Source organism: Alosa alosa, chromosome 5 (assembly GCF_017589495.1).
Source record: "Alosa alosa isolate M-15738 ecotype Scorff River chromosome 5, AALO_Geno_1.1, whole genome shotgun sequence".
Taxonomy (NCBI): domain Eukaryota; kingdom Metazoa; phylum Chordata; class Actinopteri; order Clupeiformes; family Clupeidae; genus Alosa; species Alosa alosa.
Genome location: NC_063193.1, coordinates 5,803,660 through 5,827,871, shown reverse-complemented (window position 1 = coordinate 5,827,871; position 24,212 = coordinate 5,803,660). Strand labels below are relative to the sequence as shown.

The window sequence follows — 24,212 nt, the reverse complement described above, 5'->3', positions numbered from 1 at the left end:
TACCGACCCCAAAAAATAAAAGGTCTTTTAAAATCTCGTCAATACCAGTAAGTAGAGAAAATACACTCATTAAACTTCACGTTTCGGCCACAGCTAAATGCACTGGTCATGAAACACACCCATATGTACTTTTCTGTTTATTTTATGAGTTAAGCTTTTGTGTGCACATTTTGTAAGAGAGTGGGTACTTATACTGCTCATTCAGTAGCCTACGGATGCCGTATTGGAATGTAAACATACAGAAATACACAGATAGTCTAATTAGAACGACTAGGTCACACTAAGCAACAATACAACTGGTGAGTTTATTCAAAACACCCGACGAGGGCCAAGTATACCACCATCATCCCATAACCTACAGAGAGCGCCTTCGGTGACCAGATCATCTCTTCCCACGCAGTAAGACTAGCGTTAGTATTCATTGGCACTCCTTTACTCAGACTTCTTATTAAATAAGGTTTTGCACTGGCAGTTTACACATTTAAGGCGGACATTCACTTGCACTTAACATCTTAATACAGGAGGCAATAATTCTAACAGCCATAATAAATGCCAAGGCTTATGTCCAGGCATCACTATAATCAGCAGGCTATACATTACATTAACAACACTTTACAGTAGATGTGTTGTTCCGCAAGCAGTCTATTTGAAGCTTTTGAAAATTACTCTTATGTCCTTAGCAGCAATGTGCACCCTCATGTTTAAGAGACGCCTTTCTGTAAAATACTGTGATGGCCTGGGATGTAAAAAAAAAAAAACCATATTTGTTGACATATGCAAATTAAATTAAATATATATGTATATATTTTTATTTTTTCAAGAGATGAAGATACAAAGTCAGAGGCAGCAACTGTTGCACTGGCTTACAAAGACGGCTACTGTCAGAGTTAATCGCTTGTAAATATTGCAAGCGCCTTGTAAATCCGCAGGCTTGGCTTTGGCTCACAGTGCTAAGTTCGCCGCTGAACTGGAAACTCCAAATAAGGAGTTTATCCGGGCCCGCCCCTCACTGTCTCTATTTGGTTAAGAGTTCCGGTGAAAGCAAAGTGGAAAAGCGATCGGAACCCACAGCCATTAAAGGAACCACAGAGGGCAAACGTCATGGGTCCCATTTCACCAATTTAGAAACCAGAGAGAAAATATCTTATCTTTTTTCTTCTAAAATAATAAGAACGTCCTTTGCACATTGTCACTAAGTTTGCTTACCACAACCAGTTTTTCCCCCAGTAGAGTTGCCTGTTGTGTTGCATTGTTTGAGTTTGCATACCCAAACTTTTTTCATAAAGCCATACATAATTATTGTTATGTTAATTCGCTATTATTTCCATGGGGAAAAAAGATAAGAGACTGCATATGGCTCATGTGCTCTTGCATTGGCATGGATTGTATGACATTACTAGGTTACACTGATAAGAGTGCCATTGTGATTGTTGTTGAAAATGTTCTTTTTTTTTCTTCTGTAGTTCAGGAAGAGGGCATTGACCAGCAAATCCATTTGAAATAAATGATGCAACCAGGGCCTTGAGAGCTCCAAGGGGGCTGTAGTAGGCTATACATCACTAGTATTTTAAACATCTGACTCCAGATATCTCAGCGGGACTCTCTGCCTAAAAAACTCTCTGGAGTTGGTCAGTGAGTGAGCAAGCCTATTGAGGAGGTAAGGGGAAGTTGATGCAGTATGCAGAGAGATTAGATTCCACTGCTGACTTTGATAGACGTTGACAGCCTATGTACAGGACTGCACATTACGAGAGACCAAAAAGGCATGCAATGCAGATAATGTACAAAAAAGCTAAGACTTTCCCTTTATGTCATAATGCATTTCTCATCCTCCTGAAAGTCCCTTAATTCAGTGTGTGTGTGTGTGTGTGTGTGTGTGTGTATAGATAGATAGATACTTTATTGATCCCCAAGGGGGAATTTAAGGTCTCAGTAGCATACAGACATCACACACAACATGCACTTACAGCAGAACAAGTAATATACATATAAAAAACTCCACTGTACAATAGAGACAGTAGAAGATTAAAAAAAATACAAAAATACTAAATATACTATATAAACTAAATAAAATATCCACATAGTGTTCTTAAGGATGATCAAGCATGAGGCGCTTGCAGTGACAGGGCAGGGACTGAGCCTGTGATTCTGTATGCATGGTAAGGTGCTCTATGACAGTGTGTCATGGTGATGGTGCAAATGAGTAAGTCTAACAGTGCAACAGTGCAAGAATAAAGTCTAGAGACCAGCATAAAATAAATATGGACATATAAGAGAATAATGTATAATGTAGACAAGGTAATATAAAAAACTATATCAGTGCAAGAATAGGTTGAGGTAATAGTGTGTGTGTGTGTGTGTGTTCAGAGAGCAACTAGGTAATATTCTATCAACATGTATCAACAATCTGCCCACTAGTTCAGGGCCTCTTTGAGTGTGGCCTGTTACGGCATCAGCCAGTCCAGGGAGATGTGCTGTGCTGCAGACAGGCTGGCTCAGAGACCAACACATGGAGGGTGTAATAGTATTAGTAGTGAGATTCTCCTTAATGAACTGAAAATAGACTGTGTGGGTGAGCGACTGATTCATGCAGTGTGGTTAGGGGGCTTCAGAAAACACACACATGCACGCATACACACACTCCAGGGGAGACTCTGGTGGCTCATCTTTGTGGTTTGCTAAACTGTGTGTAGGTGAGGCAGCTGAGAGTTTAGTGCAGATGTTGTAGAAGATTTTGCTAAGGCCTAGTATTCAGTGAGGTGCACACCAGTCTGCAGTCTAATCTTGGTTCACTTACATAGTTTAATGATAGTAAGTGCAACACTCTGTAATATCTTATTATTATTAGTTATACATTAAACTTTGTGGAATTGGTCCTTGAGAGATGTCAAACATATAATGTAAAGATATACATAACAAACAGTAATGGCAAACATTAGGTTAATTAATGTTGAGCTCATTTAATTACAAATTGTAATAATTATAATGTTGATGTTTGAATGTCTCTCATTTAAGTTGTGAGGCAGCAACATGTTGCACATGTTCATCCAATGCGAAAAAACAAAAACAATCTGATGATCATAAGTGGAAAATAAGAGAGACACACCTGTGGAAAAAACACACTGAGTGCCACGGAGCCACTGAAAATGAAAATGGATACATGGTCATTTGAATGCGACCGTTTTTAGAAGAAAATAAAAAGAGGAACCAGAGGTCGCCTTTTTCCTCCATGACGTAGGCAGCACTCCCCATGCTTGTGTCAGGCTCACTCATCCATGTAGGGCGCACACAGTGCATTATCTGCTGAAGTGACAAAAGAACAGTTCAAAAGGAGGGGCCGGCTCACACTCTGCCCCAGCCTTCACTTTACTGGACTTATACACATAGAAGAGTCGCTGATTAACCCCCTGAATGTGTTTCACTTGGCCTATTTAAGGAGACGTAGCTGTGAAAGTAACTGTTGAAGTGACTGTTTATTTTTTCTGTTCAGTCCAAAGTGATGGGGGAATGCAAGTGAATATGTCCCCCTGTGTGGAAGGAAGGCTTCAGAGGCGTACTTAAGAGTTACAGTGCAGCCAGAGACACCAGAACACTGGCAGTGTGTATACACAGTATATTCAGGTCGAGAACCTCCCTGAATTGTAATTGTTATGGGAGAGAGGGGTTGACTAGGATTTGTAGGTTTGTCAAACTGCAATTCGTTATGAACTTCATCCATTTGTGAAAGACCTGACCTAAATTTAAATCCTGTTGAGAGTTTCTGGACCCTACTCTTGTGCCATGAAATGTGTGTAATGTCCAATGCAAAAGTACAGCACAGCACAGCACCCGTAACACCATTATGCAAATAGTGAACACTGACCCCCATGTCAGCAGCCTGGCACGGTGCAACCCCCCTGATATTTTGATTATTTGGGATCACTGAGTCTGAGCACGCCCTCCCCCCACATATGTTCCTGATGCTGCGCCAGCAGAAAGCCGTCCACCTCTTTAATGTTTGCCTACACTCCCCGCGACTATTCTTTTAGGGATGCAAACGGATGTGGGGAATCCCTCCGAACAGGAACTCAGAAGAGGAGAGCTTAGCTGCTGCCACTGCACTGTCCAACAGGGAAGCTGCGGCAGACCACGGCGAGTGGAAACATTATCCAGCACCAGGGAGCATGCCTGGGGGGGGGGGGGCAAATTTGCATTTCCTCGACTTTCTAACATTAACTGGGACACAACAGAGATGACCACTGTCCTCGGATCAGCCGGGGCAGTTAGCAGCACTGGAAATCTCTGTTACATCACCTAGGCCAAGGTTCTCCTCATCTCGTTTGCATGTAGGGATTCCAGCGAGGCTCGGGGCTGGGCACGATGCCTATCTGCAACATTTCACTATTGCATGGAAAAAAACAACACAAAGGCACTCTGGGGTATATAGTCAAATAAGTTGTGTTTTTTCCAGATGCACTAGTGGGGCCATTCAAATTGCCTTTCCTCGTTGTTGTTACAACCCATAGCGCCGTGCCCTAGTTAGTCCTCTACCGGAAGGGTTATCATTATGGGATGCGTTTTACTGTAGTAATTACACAATCATGGCCTTAAGTTGAGCTTTGAAATTGGGGCACAGGATCATTGTTTGTTTCCCATTATTGTTCACATCATTTTCCATAACAGTGTTTGTATACAAGCAGGGCTTAAGGCAGACATAGACATTAATACAGAAATTCTTGACAAAAGGTCTGGGGCTTGCGGCCTCTTCCCAGTTCTGTGTTCTATGAGATTAGTCAAACATTCTTTAATAAAAGCTACCAATTCTACTATCAACACAGATGTGCCTCTTTTAGTTAATGTGTTATTTGAATTTATAAGTAAATTCCCTCATCTGTTATACACTTCTTAATTGACACTAATTTGCGGGCAAGACATTTCAAGCATTCAAGTGCCTCTGGAACTAACAGTACTAGAAGTGTTCCAGTAGGTGCAAGTGAAAGCAAGAAGGAAAAAGCACCAAAGTCATTGTTTAAAATAACAATCATAATTATCAAAAGTATAATCAAAAGTATAATTATCATAATTATCAAAAGTAATGAAAAGTAGGTTATGATGATATAGTTTATATGCGAAGTAGTATATGCGTGAAAGAGAAAACTATCATAATATTGTATCTGTAAGCAACGTGTCAGTGGGATGTAGGTCAACAGATATAACATTACATTTAGATCCAGATCGGGGGTAGTACTGGAATAAGAATGAGGTACACTGATTTTGGTGAGAGGAAAGGGCTTGTGTTTGAGATGAATGACGTGTAAAATACTTTAAGCACACACCGTAAAAATAGATTTGCACTCTTGAATTTGTGAGAATTGGCAACGGTAATGGCACGTGTGTGAGTGTGAGTGGGTGAAATAGACAGCCTGGCACCTTGTTCGGACAGGGCAGTGGGAATGACAACCCCTTGTACTCTCGATGTGAGCTCAGGGACAGTCCTGCTGGGTGCGCTCCTGCCTGAAGTGGAGAGGTGTCAAAACAGACACCCCTGGTGATATACTGTGCCATTGCTGATGGCTGGGACTTGCGATATTTCCTTCTTAAATTGTTGAGGAGGACGGTAAATCCTTAAGTCCTTATCCCACACCCGAAGTTCAACCTGCCAAAAATATGCGCAGAGCAGAATCATGGTGGTAAATGTTTATGCATATTTTTTCCACCTTTCTGCGGTTAGGCAATTGCATAGATTATCCTGATTCTCTTTAATTACGATAGTTTGAATAAATTAGACATTTATTAAATGCTTCTTTTTGTGTGTCAAGGGAGGCTTTAAGCGGCTGTGTTTTGAAAATGAAATATGCTTACATTTTCCCAAAGAGCTAAAGCTGTCATAAATGTATTACTAGGGCCAAGGTGCTTTTTAAACATATAACCTTCCCCTTATGAAACGCAGTGCATGAGAATTTGCATAATTTTGAGCTCAATCCATTTAAATGTGCCAACTGCAGAGGAAAATAAAATTTGACATCTGCGTACCAGTATACAGCATGCCACACAATTTTTTTAGGTAGCCTATTTATTTTCTTAATTTTTTCACTATTTACCTGTATTTATTAGCCAGTAATGTAGGATGAGCAGTTATTTATTTATCTTCCCCCTCTTGAATCCTACCGGGGCCCTAGGTAGGGCCAGAGGCGGACATCCCAGTTCCAGAAAGTAAAAGTCCTGCCATATAATCTTTCTACCTGTGCACTTAAAACAGCTGATATCACTAATGATCTGATCTACCTGGCTGCTGAGGATGAGCTGGTTTACTAAATGGTTGGATCAAATACTTGGCAGGATGTTACTGAGCTGCTGTGGCTGGACAGTATGTGTATATTCACATTCATGTATATTCTGGAGCTTGGTGTTTTATGCCCCCAACGTTGACTTCAAAGCAGCGCTGCCTGGAAGGCACTAGAGTTAGGCATGGGTTAGGGTTAGGTTTAGGATTAGGTGCCTTTAAGTCAGCGGTGGCAGCGTTGCCTGGAAAGCGACGTTGGACGTTGACATAAAACACCATTGAGCGAGGTATGTTGTATGCTGTATACTGTCTCCTATGTTGAGTGCTATAACACTGCAAATTTCTCCTTTGGGAGACTTAAAGGTTTATCTTATCTTAAACAATATTGCAATTGTAGATAGGAAATAGGACAGCACTCCAAATTAACTTTTTTTCACGTGGACATTTCAAGCCAGATGCCCATGTTTACGCCAGAGCATATACGATATATAAGATGTGTGATTTATTTTCTTCAGATTCTACATGCAGCATGAGACATATTATGTAGTACCACTGTGCTGTACATCTAGTCTGTAACAGTGTTAAAATTGTTGTTGTGCCTGTAATATCTGTTTATGAACTGTTGTGTGTGTAGCTGCCAAAAACGCACCTTTTCTTGTTGAGATGTCGAGGGCACATCCAAGACATCCGAGAGTGAGTGGCTTGCTCATGAAGCCCGAGTAACTTTGTGGTGTTTATGCAGAAGTTCTGTGTGCATTCTGTTTGTGGAAGACTGGCGTGTGAGAGCTTAGGCTGCTTTAGTCTGTGAGACCAAACAAACGCATAAGCACAACAAGTGATCAATGACTTCTCAGAGTTCATACAGGGGGCACCGGCAAGGCTACCAATGCCGGCTTAACCACCAAAGGAACAAAGACCCTGACTACCTTCTCCATCTTTCTCTGCAACGATGAGGCACCACAGCGGGTTCAATGAAACCACCAACCGACATTGATCATCAGCACATCAAAGTCCCTCTAGTAAATCCGTCCTTTTTTTCAGACATCTGGAGTATTGATACCTAGTGCCTCTCCAAGGGGAACTGCTGGTTGAAAACCGATATCCCTCTTAGGTGGGGGTCTGTGGGACCGACCCTATGCAGGCCCGGGTGAAGTCGGAGGGGTCCTCGAAATCTCAGTGGACACTGGGGTCAGGCACAGGAGTTTAGCTCTCCAGCCTTTCACCCCCCCAACACCCCACCCCCAGTTTCCAGAATATTCTGACGAGTTCAAAGTGGGTTCAGCCTCCTCAACAAACTCAACTTTGTTGACCTGGTGTTGTCATACAGTGGTCAGCACAGAGATGTCAATTTTAATTCTGAGTCAAATGACATTTGGCAAACAGAAATGCAACACACAAAAACACATGCATGCAAGCACGCATGCGCGCGTGCGCACACACACACACACACACACACACACACACACACACACACACACACACACACACACACACACACACACACACACAAAAGTCCTGTGCCCACTCCTGTCACTACTTCTCCTGGCCTGAAGTAGCTCCTCGAAATATTTTGGTTCAAGTTCCACTGCGGCTTCCGGCTGCACTGCGGTCTCGGTTTCACCCCTCACTTCCTGTCTTGGCCCTGACGTACTTCCTCCCCTGATTTAGACACAGCTCTTTCCACACACAGACGCGTGATAGTAAACTCACTTTCCTCACTGGTGTTTTGGGTGTCTGGAAAATGGTCTGAAAATCCCCGTCGGCCTCACAGCCTCTCTTTCCTTAACTGCTCGCACCTCACGCTAAGTTCACGCTGCACACTGGGTATTGCGGTCCAAAGATGGGGATTTTTTATTTGTTTACATAACAATGTGGGCTGGATGCTTGGTTTGTTAAACACTGACAGTAGCACAGCTAGAAATGAAAACTGCTGAAATGCAGCAAAACATTCACATAATCACAATTGCAACTTCAATTTACATAGGTGACCGTTTTTTTTATTAAGCTGAATGAACTCATGCAGGCCGGGCTCATCTACCACTACAAGGAACTTGCATCAGGCACGCAAATGAATGGGTTAAAAATACTGCTTCTGGTGCAGACTTGGACATAAATACACAATGTGGTTATAGCGTGCCTATTTTTGCTGGTTTTAAAGTTTCGGAAGAGAGAGGGTGAGAGAGAGAGAAAAAAAGATTTTTTCATGCTCTTGTTATGCAATCCATAGACTGAAGATGCCACTAAAAAACAAATCAGTGTCACTTTTTCATACACATACTGGCTGGCAGTTCAGTTAGATTAGACACTGATTTAAACAAAATGACTGATTATCAAAGCAGGAGACGGTCCTAACTAACCAAACACACATAGCTGAAGAGCTTTTATGATATACTTACTAAAAGCCTTGTGCTGCATAATCAAGTAACAGTTACTGGCAGCACAAAACATGCCATCTATTCCCCAGACAATGAACTTTAGAACACCAACTACACTGCCAATGTCTGTGGGGTATTCTTTTTAAGTCCAGACATTCAATCAAATCCTACAGTCTACATCCAATTACATTAAACAGCTGAAACCCAAGAGCCCTTGAATGAGTGGAACGATGCCACCCGTCCATGTTTTATGGACTACTGGGGACGACAGACAGGAAGACATTCCTCAGTCCTCATAGTTCTGGGTGAGGAACTGCACGGAGGCCATCGGACGTCGCAGCCCGAATCTGCCAATAAATGCTTGAGGCTCCCAGTTCCCTAAAACAGAAAACAAACAAGACAAATGCATACCAGCTTATAAACATGTACTGCATACCAGCTTATAAACATGTATTGTACTACATGGGCATTTGTATCCATCAATTACACAGCATTCAGCATTCATATGACACACAGTGTTCACAATAACTGACGAAACCCAATTATTTACCTATTTTATCCATACTATTCTTATATGTCATATATTCAAAAATGACCTTCAACAAGCACTGCAACTTGAGGGCCTGCATAGTCTGATTGGGAGAGAGAAGTAAAGGCCTAAAGACTAAATATTTGCACAAAATCACACTTTTAATTAAATACACATGTTCTTATTAGTCTTTACACACCCAGGACAAAATTTGTTGCAACATCAAATACATTTGAGACTGAACGAATTTCATCCATGGTGCATAGAGACTATTTTGTCCAACAATTCAGACTATATCTGGAATGGCCCTAAGTTTCAGGGCCTCTCTCTCCCTCTCTCTCTCTTTCTGTCTCTGTTGGCCTGTGGGTCCAGACTGAGAGAAGGGCTGGTGAGAGCAGCACGTGGCCCTGAGCTGTGACTCAGTGTGAACAGCACTGCTGAAAATAAAACATGTTGCCGTAATCCTGGAGGTGGGAACGCGAGAAACACTTTTTGGCAAGAAGGAATGATTCAGTCGCCTGGACCGTGTTTTTGTGTTCTGTCCTTCTCTCTCCTTTTCTCTCTCTCTCTCTCTCTCTCTCTCTCTCGCTCCATCCTTTTAAGCAAACACCAGACGGCCATCCGGCTGGTATGACAATATCATTTTATCAATTTGACAATGGTTTCAACCCCACCACCCCTACCCCCAGTCCCCCCCCCCACACACACACAAACAGATCAGAATTAGACTTCCAAGGCAACAACTTGGCATCTTGTCCTTTAGAAAAAGGTAAACTTTTGCACCATAAACAAAGCCTTGGGCCTGCTAGGAGCCGAACACCGACTGACAGACACAAAGAGCCAGGGAGTGCACAGATAGTACACAAACTATGAGCTATTTTACCATCTACGTAAAATGTACCCCACTAGATCATGTAAGTCTGGCCATTTCAGATCTTCAGAGGAAAATAGGTTGTTACTATGAAAAACCCTTATATTTTATTACCCTTAATATTATTAAGGTTTGATATGACATCATCTTCTCTACAATCACAGTGGAGAGGCGGTGAGAGAGGAAGCATGATTGTGGTCTAAAAAATGCCCAATGAAATAACAGGATGAGAGAGTGAATTTATTTAGCACATCAATCAGCAAACAAATAGACATGGTGATGAGATCTATCTTTGTGACTCGGGAAACCCCATGTAGTTCAAAGCTGCACAGCAGACCACATCCTGGAAAGAGCAACTGTGTGCGCGTGTGTAGAAAAGGGCCTGTATGTGTGTGTGTGTGTGTGTGTGTGTGTACACATGTGTTGGCTGGTGTGACTCTGACCCTGTACTGTAGGCGAGAGAGCGCAGAGATGGCGAGGCACAAACACAGTGAGGACAACCACAATTTCTTACTCTCAGCCACTGAGTGTATGTGAGCCATGGGGGTTGGCGGGTTGGGGGTATATACCCCAGCGGCCTGTCTGCCACACTACTTGACAGGAGAGGCTGGCAGTGACTAAACAGGTGGCTCGAGGGGCCAAGCCTGCCAAAAAGATATGAAAAACAAAATAAAAAAAATGCCATGGAAATAGTCCATGGTGTCAATGTCTCCCTAATTAGGATTGATTACCCTTACATGCCATGTGAAATATGATGTGTTATGCAGGGGGCTTGGCTCAGGCACAGGCTGCAGTATTAGCTTCTTAGTGATATTTGCAGATGACATACCAATCCAGTGACACAAGCCTCTGGTCAGAGGAAAGCAACCCAGGAAACGGAGAGAGACCCGGACAAGGAGGCTGAAATCAGCAAGTGAAATGAAAAGAGAGAGAGAAAAAAAACGAATATAACATGAAGGACAATGCAGGCTCCAGATGGGTCCCATGGAGAGAGAGAGAGAGAGAGAGAGAGGCCAAGGTCTCCAATTCAGGTTGGATGAAGATGTTACCTCAGTTGAACTTATCACATTTGCCCACTACAAAACATACACACACACACACACACACACACACACACACACACACACGCACACACACACACACACGCACACGCACACGCACACGCACATGCACACGCACACACACACTTTCGGATCTCACAGGTATTTCTATGAGAGACAGACACAGAAAGAGAAAGACATAGAGAGAACAAAAGAAAGAAAGAAAGAAAGAAAGAAAGAAAGAACGAAAGATAAGGAACGATAGCGAGAGTAAAACAGAGAAAAAAGTTCTTCTGAGAGAGACTGAGGACCCATGTGTGTTCCAGACACACACACACACATAGTCAGACACAGGCAAACACATGAGAAAAACAAGTGTCTAAGAGAGTGAGAGAAAGAAAGAGAGAAGTAGATTCAATAAGATGAAGGCAGAGAGTGGCCAAGTCAGTCCCAGGCAAACACACGAGTAAATCAGTGGATGAGAGAGAGAGAGAGAGAGAGAGAGAGAGAGAGAAAAGAGAGAGGAATGAGAGAGAGGAATGAGATAGAGAGATCATGAAAGAGAGAAGTAGAGCCAATACGAGAGGAATGAGAGAGAGGAACGAGATAGAGAGATCATGAAAGAGAGAAGTAGAGCCAATACAATGAAGGAAGAGAGAGAGAGAGAGAGAGAGTAAATAAGGGAGAGAGTGAGAGGAGAGTGAGGAGGAGGGAGGCCATAAGTGGTGGGGTTGAGAGGGGGAGGGGGAGAGTGGTGGGGCCGTGTAATTGAGTGGGGTGAGCTGACCTGTGCTTATGACAGGAACTGACCCATGGGCCCCTCTGCCCCCAGGAGCTGCAGGGATAATGCCCCGCCTCTGCAGATCCTGACCTCAGACAGGAGCTCACCTATGCTCACACACACACACACACACACACACACACACAGGGACACACACAGGGACACACACAATGATGCACAATGCTACAAACACACACACACACACACACACACACACACACACACACACACACACACACACACACACACACACACACACACACACACACACTGACCAGTATGTATACTGTATAATCATCAGTATTGTGAATATCCAACACTTGAGCACGCTGAAAAGGACAATCTATGGGTACTCACAGATTGACAAGGGGACTCTAAAGAGACGAGATGCACATTACACAAAGAATACATAGAATACATGGAACTCCTTTTTTGAGGAACTCTGGATGACTCTTAGAACCCGCCAGCGCTTGGAACTACATACGCAAGAGGATGTAGAAGGGAACTGAGTATGAATCTGTTGACACTGTCACCTTTCTCCTATGGGCCTTTCCAAGAATCAATTCTACATTCTCAGCCTAGGTAGAGAAGTTAGAAGTTATATGGTCAGAACTTAAGCACACAGTAATTAAGAAGTGCATGCACCGCCACAAAACTATTTGGTAATATTGTATAAATTCAGACTTTCTGAGAAAATGAATCAGAGTAGACGCTGACGTGACATCATTCAAACAAATCCAGGTAGGAGATGGACCGTGACAGAGAACCACCCAACTGTGCTGCCAACCCACAGACAACATGGTGACACACTTGTGTGTCACAAATATAGCATGTTGCCATATTCAACAAAACTCTGGACTAAGAATAGGATTTTAATGTAAGCACCACCATGGGCCCAAGACAAGTAACGTGCAAAATGTGTTCTAAGCTGGCTGAGGTCAGATCTGACACGAGAAGCAGGCCAGTGATGAGTAGAGCAGACACTGGGTTGGCTACTACTCTAAAAGACTCTGCGATCAATCAACTGTTCTTTTACTGATCAATTCCCTCTACAATCAATCACCTGATGGAGAATCGTTTCCAACTCCACAGTGATATGGGACTTCTAAGGGGAGACCGGAGTCCTCCTAAAGCCACTTGAAGTGAGAGGGATTTGACCTCCAAAATGAAATTCAATGTTGGCTAAACTCAAGTCCAAGAGAGTTGGAATCGGGGGTGGGGTGGGGGGGTAATGCTGAGGGCTTTGGTAAGTTGTGAGGGTCAGAGAGAAGAGAGTTCAGGTCATTTTTCTCAGCACGTTTTAAAAAACAACAAGAGCTGCCTCTAATTTAGTCAGAGAGAGAGAGAGACAAAGAGAGACAAAGAGAGAGAGAAAGAGAGAGATGGATCGGTTTGAAGACTCCATACTATGCATCATTATGGGAAAGCCCCTCTAAAGTCCAGCTGCTATCTCCTCCTTGCTCGGGGGTTACAGTCAGATTCACTCACAGACGTCCAGACTAGACCAGCCCAGCCCAGTCCATCTCAGTCCAGGCCAGGCCAGCCCACGGGTGTCTCCTGTTGTCATCGCAGGCCCAGAGAGGAGTTCAGCTAACACCCTGATTTACATGGCGGGCCCAAAAATAGCTAATTTCGGCAACGCTAGTCGACACTCTCTTTCCACTTCCTCCGATATGCCTGCTCATGGAACGTAGCGCTGATAGGAAGCCGTGAGTGAGTGAGCGAGCGAGCGAGTGAGGTTGCAACTTTCTTCCTCTCAAGGGGCTCCGCCCCCTTCAGAGTCACTTTCTCTCCTCTGCGCTGGTGTGAACTGCAGGGGAAGCACGTGGTGAGTGTGTGTGTGTGTGTGTGTGTGTGTGAGTGTGTGTGTGAGTGTGAGTGTGTGTGAGTGTGTGAGTGTATCAGTGAATGACTGACTGAGTGAGGGAGTTGTGTATGTGTTTCAGTGAATAATTGACTATGGTGGTGTGTGTGTGTGTGTGTGTGTGTGTGTGTGTGTGTGTGTGTGTCAGAGTGTGCCTGTGAGTGTATGTGTATCCATGTTAGGACAGAGAAAACTGCTTATCTAATGAATCTTTGAGGAGGTGTACTACAGTGTATGACCTTGCACTCTATAGGGGGGAGAGGGAGAGAGAGAGAGAGAGAGAGAGAAGAAGACAAAAGAGCAAGAGAGAAAGAGCAAAAAAGTGTCACTGAGGGGCTTTTCCAATTTCACCACAAAAACAGAGAGAGAGAGAGAGAGAGAGATGGAGATAGAGATAGAGAGTATGACTCATCACAACATGGCAGAGCATGGGGCCCTCTCTCCCCTGCCTACACATCTCTGAGCCATCTGCAGTCTCACTGTACAAGTCAAGAGCTCTGCTTTTGGATCAGAGGAGATGTTTGGGAACCAATGTGCATGAATGCCACAAGCTGGCCATTTGGGGCCTGTAGCAACACTCTCCTGTAAGAGTATTCGTACACAGTATGTGCCATGAATGAGGGATCTGGAGAGATGGTATACACACCGTGAGCAGATGGATTCTAGAAGCATATTTATTAGTGTTAGTATTTATTTATTTATTATTAGTGTACATATTTATTAGTGTTTACACAGTCAGTAAGGGACATGGGAGTGCATAGGCTGTTTAGCACACGGAAGCAGGCACTACGGTGAAACGCGCCTGTGCAATAAAATTAACGTGTGCAACGTGTGTCCTTTTTCTCCCTTCATTTACTCAAGCCACAAGTTCATTCCAGCCTCTAAGAGTCTAAAAAGTGAAGTGAGTTGGACTGAGTGAAGCCTGACCCTATCCCTGTGTGTATAGGCAATTCACACACACACGTATGCAGATATGGAACCAGACAGACAGACACAGAGTGGGACATAATACAACAGACAAGCACACTATACCTCCATCACACACAGACAAGCACACTATACCTCCATCACACACAGACAAGCACACTATACCTCACACTATACCATCACAAAATACTGAATTGAAATGACTGAAACTAAATGAAATATGTTGATTCCTGATAAAATAAAATAAAATTGACTCAGTGATGTTGTGGAATCATATAAAGTGCATAAAGGCTAAGTGTGTGTGTGTGTGTGTGTGTGTGTGTGTGTATTTGTATGTGTGTGTGTATGTGTGTATGTGTGTGTGTGTGTGTCTGTGTGTGTGTGTGTGTGTGTGTGTGTCTGTGTGTGTGTGTGTGTGTGTGTGTGTGTGTGTGTGTGTGTGTCTGTACGTGTGTGTGTCTGTATGTGTGTGTGTGTGTGTGTGTGTGTGTGTGTGTGTGTGTGTGTGTGTGTGTGTGTGTGTCTGTCTGACTGGAGGCCTGATTAATGATGGGATCAGTAGGTGGGTGGGCGACTCCAAGCTGGCCATTACTACACTCCACACTGTTGCAAATGGCTTCAATTACTGTGCTGAGGACTCTGCTGAGGCGGCAATATCAGCTGGCAGCTCAGGAGCGCTCCAGAGAACCAGGCGTCCACCCCACAAGGGCTACTGTACTCTACTCTATGTGTGTGAAGATGGACTTGCACCTTCCTGACCTCTCTAAACAACTACAGTTAGGAACAGAAAGTACGGCTGGAATGTCAGAACCACCATCATACACTTGTGGAAACAAAATGAGAGTGGATACCGCTGTGTCTAGATGCTGTAGTCCACCTGTTATGATCATTCACCATGTGAATGGTGAAGATTATAGAGTTCATGACCATAAAGCGAGTTTCTGGTTTGTGTCAAAATTACTTTGAAAAGTGTTGATTTTTTCCTCCCAATAAATGTTGAGATATTGAAATAGTAAATTTTTGTCATTTTTACACAATTCATCCACGACATGTACTGTATTTGTCATTAATTTTCAGCTAAACCTTGTAAGTGATGCTGCATACTATCCTACTACATGAAAGGCATATGTTGCAAAGATATTAGGCAAACTACTATCTTCAGTCTGTTATTTATTGTATAAAGACTAACCTCAGATTACAAAATTGTGACACTTCCCACAGCCTTAGCACGGAGGAGCTAAAAGCAACCCAAGAGCCTCTCTTTGTAACCCGCTGCACATTCTCTGAGATGGCATTGAGGCTTGGTTGCCACAATGCCAGTCTCACCTCCAGGCTGGCAAAGGGGTGGCCCGTGTCCTTGGCTGTTGGTACACACTGTCCATGCCAACTGGCAGATAAGTGACACTAGCACCCGGTCCCGTGTGTGTATGTGTGTGTGTTTGTGTGTGCCCACCCACGCCTTGCCCTCGTCATCGAGGTCTGTGGAACCCCTGGCACGGTCACGAGCATTGACACACTAGGCCATGTGGGCTTGCCGAGGGTGCGGGGATTCCCCACCACCATCATGGCCACGCCCCTCCTGTCCGCAGGCTGGGTACGTGCCCTCTGCTCCGCACCCCTCCCTGCCACTTGTGTAATGACCAGCTGTCCCTGTCCATTTGCTGACCCACATTTCATACCAAAACACACACACACACACACACACATACGTGCGCACATACACATGCACACACATACACACACCCACTCACACAAACACACAAATGCATGCACACATAGATACATACACACACGCTTACACGCACACATACAAACACAGGTACACAAACACACACACACACACACACACACAAACACACAAATGCATGCACACAAATACACATTTATACTAATTTATACAAATACTGTATAATGTTTAACAAATAAAATACATACTATGTACACTCCTATTACTATAAGACACAGATTGATTTAATCAGACTAGTACATCCAGTCACACACACACACACACACACACAGACACACACAACAAGTTGCCAGCGTGAGGATCGCTGCCCCACCCACTCCAGAGCCCCTAACTGCCCCCTCACTCCCCCGCCCCTCCCCCCACCCCAAATCATGTCATTGGTCTGGGCCCGCGACAGTTGCCACGCCGACATCCGCAGATGAAAGCGAGGGCCAGCGTCAGATCAGAGCCGGCAAATCGAGTCAGGCGCAGGGGCCGGTGGAAGTGGGAAATGGTCATTAGGAGTCTCCACACCCACGGCCCCAGCGTTCCTCACCCACCAATCACCTCAATTAGTGTCAGCCGCCCTGAGGGATGTCCTCTGGTGGCGCGCCACGGGCCGGGGAGGCGGACAGACGCGGACACTAACGATGGAGCGGAAGAGCCGGCTCCACGCCGCCACTGGCCCGCCACCGGCCCGCCACCGCTCCCGGGATCTTGTGGCGTTTCCCTGCTGTCTTTGCTGAGGCAGGTTAAATATAAACTGCTGCAACATACACACACACACACACACACATACACACACACACACTTATTTTGATAGTCATGAGAGGATAAGTGAGGTGAAAAGCAAAGGCCTGCTCAGTCAAGTGCTCAGAGAAATCCTCCGTATTAGCTGGTAATGGGGCCCTCACAACTTTAGAAAAGGATAAAATGACCAAGATAAACAAAAAAAAAGTTCATACACATTGCGCTCACAAACCAAAACAAACAATCCTCCTGCTCTTGTCAAAAAACAGACTGATGACAAATCGACTGACATGGCGGTCATTGCGCTGGACTATTATAAATTCTTTAATTTAATTTCCTTGGAGGACAGCTCTGAGAGGGAGGAAGTAGTTGAACGCGGGTGATGGCCGGGGCCCGGGGCATTAGCTCTGGGTGTGTCCAGTCTAATTCTGTGGCAGATGAAGGTTAGACATGGGGAGGGGGGCCAGGCCAGGGCCAGGCCTGCATGCATGCAAGTCAGGGGTTAAGACAGACTCATGGAAGGGATCTCAGTAGTGAATGGGTAAAAAAGAATGATTGAGGCCATTTTCATCTGAAGATTATGAACAGGCAGGAAATGGGCACCACAGCCTATTAATGGACTCACAAATCAACACAATGATGGTAATTTTGTCGCAATAAAGAGAATAAAATGACAGGAAAGGGGATGGAGGCGAATAGGACAATATCACAGGCTGTAGCAGAGGTAGCTGAATTCACGTAGCCGTACTTCAGTGGCACAGCTCAAACTTGATATTCATGAGAGAGATCCAATAATAGACCCGCATTATACATGGAAATGGGAAAGCCTTCCAAAACTATGTCTTCCACAGCTTGACCTGCCAAACTTTAACTGATTTTGACAAGTATTATTCGCAAAGTGTGCCTTGATAAGAAGAAAGATTTCCAACTTGTCCTCCCTAAAAACACCAATAAACCAAACAATCCTCTCAAAAAATCTATCCATTTTGACATTTTCTCTTCCAGTGTCTTAACATCAAAAAGACTTCAGACTTAATGTGCTGGGATTGTTTGCTGACAAAGCTGTCAGGACTTCAAACGGCCGGGGGTAAGACTGGCAGCCCGTCTCTTCCCAGGCCGCGGCCTTGATGTCTGGCGGTCGGCACCATCTCCCGGCGAATCACTCACGGTGCCGCGAGAGCGGAGCAGACAGGCGGCCACGCCTCTCTCCAGGTACGCCAGAGTACAGTCAGTCAGTCAGTCACTCACATACCAACTTCTTCTCTCTCTTTTCCCAGCAGACAATGCAAAAACATACAAAAAAGGCAAAAAAAGGGGGAAAAAGAAAAACCATGGGGTGGCTGCCCAGGAGGTAGGGCACAAACTGAGCCCAGCTGAATGGCAGGGTTAATCTGTCCTGAACACATTCACCACCGATAATCCTTCAGCATATCTTGTTTCCCTATCCTCCCCAGACTGGTCCATGAGTGAGCCTCTTGGAGACTCCTAGCCGTCCAATCATGGGTATTTTTGGTGCCCTGTCTGCCACAGAGTTGCCACGGTGACTGGAGGCCATGCATGTGTGTGTGTGTGTGTGTGTGTGTGTGTGTGTGTGTGTGTGTGTGTGTGTGTGTGTGTGTGTGTGTGTGTTTGTGTGCGTGTGTGTTTCTCCCTGCTGCTGGGGGGATGTCTGCCAAACTAATTGCAGGTGGGCGTGTGGGCCTCCATCATCCTTCTCAGGACCCTGTCAGCAAGCACACAGAGACACTCTACAACACAGCGTCCCTCTCTCCCTCTCTCTCCATCTCTCTCTCTCTCTCTCTCTCTCTCTCTCTAGCTAACATCATTAGCATTTTCCTTATTAAGTTCAAGCACTTGGAGAAAATAGGCTTCGGAAACCGTCGCGGTCTGCCTTGATCAAGCGGTCCCCATTATTCACGCAGCTCGTTCCCCGTCGCCGAGACAGACGAGAGAGCACGGCAACAGCAGGATCCCATGGTACTAATAGGTAACGCTTCCTGTAAAGGGGGACTCCTTAAGAACTCTTAAGCACAACATTAGCATTAATAAAAGCCATCAGCCCCTCTGTACATTGGTAACAATTTAATCTAATTTTCAGCTGGGACGTCATGGTCATAATTAGTCATTATGTATGGTGACATGCTATTTATGGACTAGTTTCTAGTAGGGTCTCAAAAAAGGGGATATTTATTAGTATAAAATGATGGTCAGGGAAACATTTCAGTCTCAGTTGGACAAAAAAAAGATTGTGAGAAAAGTCGTTCCACTATGAGGGAAGGGGAATTGGAGAGCAAGCTGACAAAGTTGCACGTTAGCACTGGGCAGTTAATTACATGTTATTTCACTGTTCAACACAGCAGTGTGCACAATTGTTGCAAGTGGGGCTTAGGACATGGCTGTAGAGTGATTGAGGGTGTATTTTGTGTGTGTGTGTGTGTGTGTGTGCTTTCTCTTGGAAAAGAGCATGACCATATGTAGGTTTTTTTTTCGAATTGCGGAAATAAAAATCTTGTCTGTATATGAGAGTGAGTTTATCACTTGAGTAAGTTTGTGAATACAAACAGTATGTGCGCATGTGTTACAAGTGTGTGTGTGTGTGTGTGTGTGTGTGTGTTTACCCAGTGAGACGATCTCCTTCTTGCTGAGCGAGAGAGTCTGATCGTCTGGCTGTTTGAAGAGCATGAACTGGTAGCGGTGCAGCCCGGAGTGTTGTGGTGGCGTTGGACGCTTGTACTCTGGAGAGAGGGAGACAAGAGACGGACGCTGGCTCACTGACGCTCTCACAGCCGCGCCTCACTGTAGCTTTCAAAACACAGACACGGGCAAGTCCACAACAATTTGCCTAATAGCAATCTACCCTGCCAATGTAAATGTTACGCCTGAATAAATATATAGATGCCAGCTACTTCTCAGCCTTGGCAAGTGCATGTCAGCACTGGCTTGATTTTAAATAGGACTGGTCATCCTGGTCAGAAGGAGAGGTTTGGCTGGTATGTTTTTTTTTTTTTTTAGGCGATTTTTTGAAACGGGCAGACAGTCAGATGCCGGGAATGGAATGTAAGTGAGGACGGAGGACAATTGGGCTGTTCACGCTGCCCGTGCATAATATGCTGGCAACTCCTCTAATGGATGCACAGCACTCTCTCATCTACATGATCAGCAGCGCAGTGGCAGCTGTGTCGGGTCACAGAGAGCTTTGCTGTATGTAAAACACACACACACACACACACATGTGCACATAAAAGAATATGAAAAAAGAAAGAAAGAGAGAAATAGAGAGAGAGAGAGAGCCTGAGGGACCAGAACTGAGGGGAAACGTGTTAGCCGCTTTCTCTTGTAACCCCTGACCATACCATGATAGAAAGAGAGTGAGAGAGATGGGAAGAGAGAGAGAGAGAGAGAGAGGCAGACTGGGGCTGTGCATAGAGGTTAGACCATTTTCCTCAGGCATATAGCGCATTCACACATGCTCTGGACACTTGTGCTCCGACTGCAGACAAACATGTGTTCCTGTCGGCGGGCTGAACACTGCATGGCCAGATGTACCCCACCCCCCAAACTCCCTCTCTGCTTGTGTACCTTACAGACATACAGTGCGTTCAGCCTTTCTCCAGAGGGCCTGAGCAAGCCTTCAGTTTTCTCCAGTGTGGGGGGTTGCGTTGGGGGATGGGAGTGGAGGGTTTTGGGATTGGTGGTGGTGGTGGGGGGGTGTCACAGTGGCGGAGATGATGAGCGGCCATGAGCGGCTCCCCAGGCCTTTTGGTCCAGCCGCCTCACATCATTAAGAAGGAGCCATCAAGACTCCGAGTGAGATGCAAACATGGAGAGCGCGAGTGTGTGTGTGTGTGTGTGTGTGTGACTGTATGTGAGTGTGTGTGCGTGTGTCTGTATGTATGTGTCTGTATGTATGTGTGTGTGTGTGTGTGTGTGTGTGTGTGTGTGTGTGTGTGTGTGTGTGTGTGTGTGTGTGTGTGTGTGTGTGTGTGTGTGTGTGTGTGTGTATGTGTGTGTATGCGTGTGTGTGTGCGCGCGTGTGTGTGAGTGAGTGAGTGAGTGTGTTGGGGGGTTGGGAGGGGGGGGGGCAGTAAATGCTGCAGGAGCAGAGTCAGAGTCAGACCCTTGTCTACCCGCCTCCCCTTCCAACCCCCCTGGCTTCTAGCGCAGGCAGCTATGGTGTGCACATTAAGTCAAAGGGTCAAGCTGGTGGAACACAGCTCGAATGTATACATACAAACACATGCAATGTTTACATGCCTGAAGAACCCTCACATAGATCATCAAGCCAGAACACAGGGGTGAGAAGAAACAGAAACATGATGCACAGAGAATCTGGAAAGTCATGCAGTACACAATTCTGTGAATAATAAATCAGCAGGTGGCATATGGTATGTATATATGTGATAGGTAAGTCCACAGGTAGCATTCTGAATGTATTAACGTATAGAATACTACGTACCTGAGAGTACGGAGCCTATAATGGTCCCAGTCCTCAGTTCACTGCCCTGTAGAGTTCAGATACAGTGAACAAGTGGTCAGATAGCAAGAGAGGTCCAACACAATCGCCAGAGGAATTTACTAAGAGTATTAAAAGCACACAGTCAAGTGCATCTCAGGCTTCGCGCTCTACGCTCCTGTATTAGTGTGATGGGGGACAGGGGAGCCATTTTGAGATGCATATCATCCGTCACTGGGGGTTTGAGAGCTGGGGGCTTAATGGGAGTTGAGCTCCTGGCTCTCTTTGGCGCAGGTGCTTGGCCTTGGTGGGGGGTTTTGGGCTTAGATATGTCGATGTGCCCCCCGTTTGGGATCCGGCAATATTTAATATCTTGAGACAAAGACAATTCCCAGGCAAATTAAGTCTGTGATTGGATTCAAGAATGACAAGTTCCCATATTATTAATTGTACATTAACTTCCAGTTGCCTAGGAACGGTGTTCGCATAGAGCACAAATGAATAGTGTGCTTTTTTTAATATGAAAGGGCATACCTACATTTGTCATATTTAAACCCTTATTCTTAAGGTGCTTGTGGTCAAACACAGACTGTGAAAAAAACAGCAATGAGGACTATTTGCCTAATAGATTTCATTCTTTACTGCTATAAGGCCGTATGGTTACGTGGGTGGACAACATGGGGTCTGCTTATTTGAAGTAACCATTCATTAGACCTAAAACTCTCCCATAATATCAGTCGAAACCACAAAGACCAACTTAATATCACTTTCCATTTGAATTTCAGAGATTATGACACATGTACAGTAAGTCATTCAGGCAGACAGCATAGAACAATGCACTCAGTGAAACATTGTTCACTCCCCCTGATCGCCCCCTACAGGCTGTCAGTGGAACACCTCCCAAAAGTATCCCTTGTGGTCATTAGGGATTGAACATGGAGAGTAATGATGAAGCCATTCTCACAGTTTCTCAATTTTATTCTGAAATTGAACTTTATTATTTCAGACTGTCCACTGTGGTGGAGAGAGCTCTACAGTTTGCACTGATCTAAAATATGTTCTGGAGGGAGCTTCTGCTGAGGCTGGTTGCTGTTCATCATGACTAGAAATTATCATTCACAAAACATCATATCGAAAGATCACACTTTGGCACATATCCTGTGAACTGCTTTGTCCATTACAGAGAAAAAGAATATGTGGACACCTATTCACCCAATATCCACTCACATAATAATATGACCGTATGAACGACATGAACCCGTTCACTAGCATAACACATATATAATCAACTCATCATGTCTGCAGGTATGCTCAGGTTAAGCATACAACATTAACTGTATTGTATTTAGTCAATAAAGTAGTTACCCAATGTCTAATCTTTCCATGACATTTGTGTGCTAATATTATCATGATGCTCTAAATGGTCTAATGGTAAAAAAAAAATAACAGATTTTGGAGAGCAGAAATAATGTGTACCATTATGCCTAAAATCACGGACAAATGTTGATGTCTGAGTTCACAGTAGTGCCAAAAAGAAGTAAAAAAACAAAAACAACATTATGGCATTAATCTTTCACTCTTTCTTAGTCATGCACTTGAATGTTCAAATGAAGTTGCATAAGTAGCCTAGAGTGACTAAGGTAATATTATATTGTCATAACATTTAAGAATTTGCAACTTGATAAATCTGTGTGTATACCATGACAACTTACATTCATCTAACAAAATGAGATGAATCACATTATATGTGCTAATGTATTTTACATTACATTAGCATTAGCTTGTTAGAGGGTGATAACATATTGGAAATACACTTTTTCTCACAGGAAGTAGACAGCTATAAATATATCTTAAGTGTTAGTATTTCATTTAATGTCTGTAAACATAAATATGCATAGAGAGCAATCTTTGTTCTTGCATACATTGCTTCTATGGAAATCACGAAGGACCTGCCAACGCAGCCTCTGCCAAAGCACATGAGTTAAAACTTCAGGACATAATGATCGACAGAAACAGAGAGAGAGGGAGAGAAGTGCAAAAAAAAACGAAAAAAACAAAACAGAAAAACAGACAGAAAGAAGGAAAGAAAAAACAAACACCCGCTTTATTTAGAATAACCCAAGAGTTGCACAGCCTGCGGAATCCAAGCCTGTCGCCATGGCAACACGTAGTCAACAGTGCTCAGGGAGCAAAAGGCACATGGTTTCCCACTTGGTCTGTGAGGCAGCAGCTCTCCCTCACCCTGCGCACAGAGCCGGCTGCCCTCTCACTCCAGGGTATTCGAAGGAGAATGTTATTCGCATGTTTTAAAACAGCAAAAAACTACAAATGTGTGTGAACAACGCATGCACAGAATGAAATTCAAACATGTTGCAGTGTTTAACAGTTTGATAAAAATGTCTTTTGTTCTTGTCTGAATGCTGTGCAGGATAGTAGGAGGTGCCTTGGTTGGCATTTTTTCCCCCCTAGACCTTTTAGCTATCTCACCAAGAAATTGCTCAAGTATTGATGCAGTCGTTCATCCAAATCAACGTCAACTTCAGTCAACAAACTAATCAACGGCACGCTCAACGTGTCATTACCAGTTAAATTTGCTTCCAGCATTTGGAAGCCCCATGACCTGATGTTCCTAGA

The 24,212-nt window shown here is 44.3% G+C and overlaps 1 protein-coding gene across 4 annotated transcripts in view; it reads right to left on the bottom strand.

Moving 5' to 3' along the window:
* Nucleotides 1–8,097: 8,097 nt before the first annotated feature.
* Nucleotides 8,098–24,212, bottom strand: part of LOC125294488 (phosphatidylethanolamine-binding protein 4) — a 79,937-nt gene continuing 63,822 nt past the window's right edge. For 3 of the 4 annotated variants that reach the window (XM_048243286.1, XM_048243289.1, XM_048243288.1), the window contains exons 5-8: nt 21,582–21,627; nt 19,744–19,860; nt 11,865–11,965; nt 8,942–9,015 (exon numbers count right to left, since the gene is read on the bottom strand). In XM_048243286.1, the coding sequence (XP_048099243.1) occupies nt 11,871–11,965; nt 19,744–19,860; nt 21,582–21,627 (258 nt within the window). In that variant the 3' untranslated portion in view covers nt 8,942–9,015; nt 11,865–11,870. Of the gene's footprint in view, nt 9,016–11,864; nt 11,966–19,743; nt 19,861–21,581; nt 21,628–24,212 lie in introns of all 4 variants that reach the window. The other variant, XM_048243287.1, reaches the window with a different exon arrangement.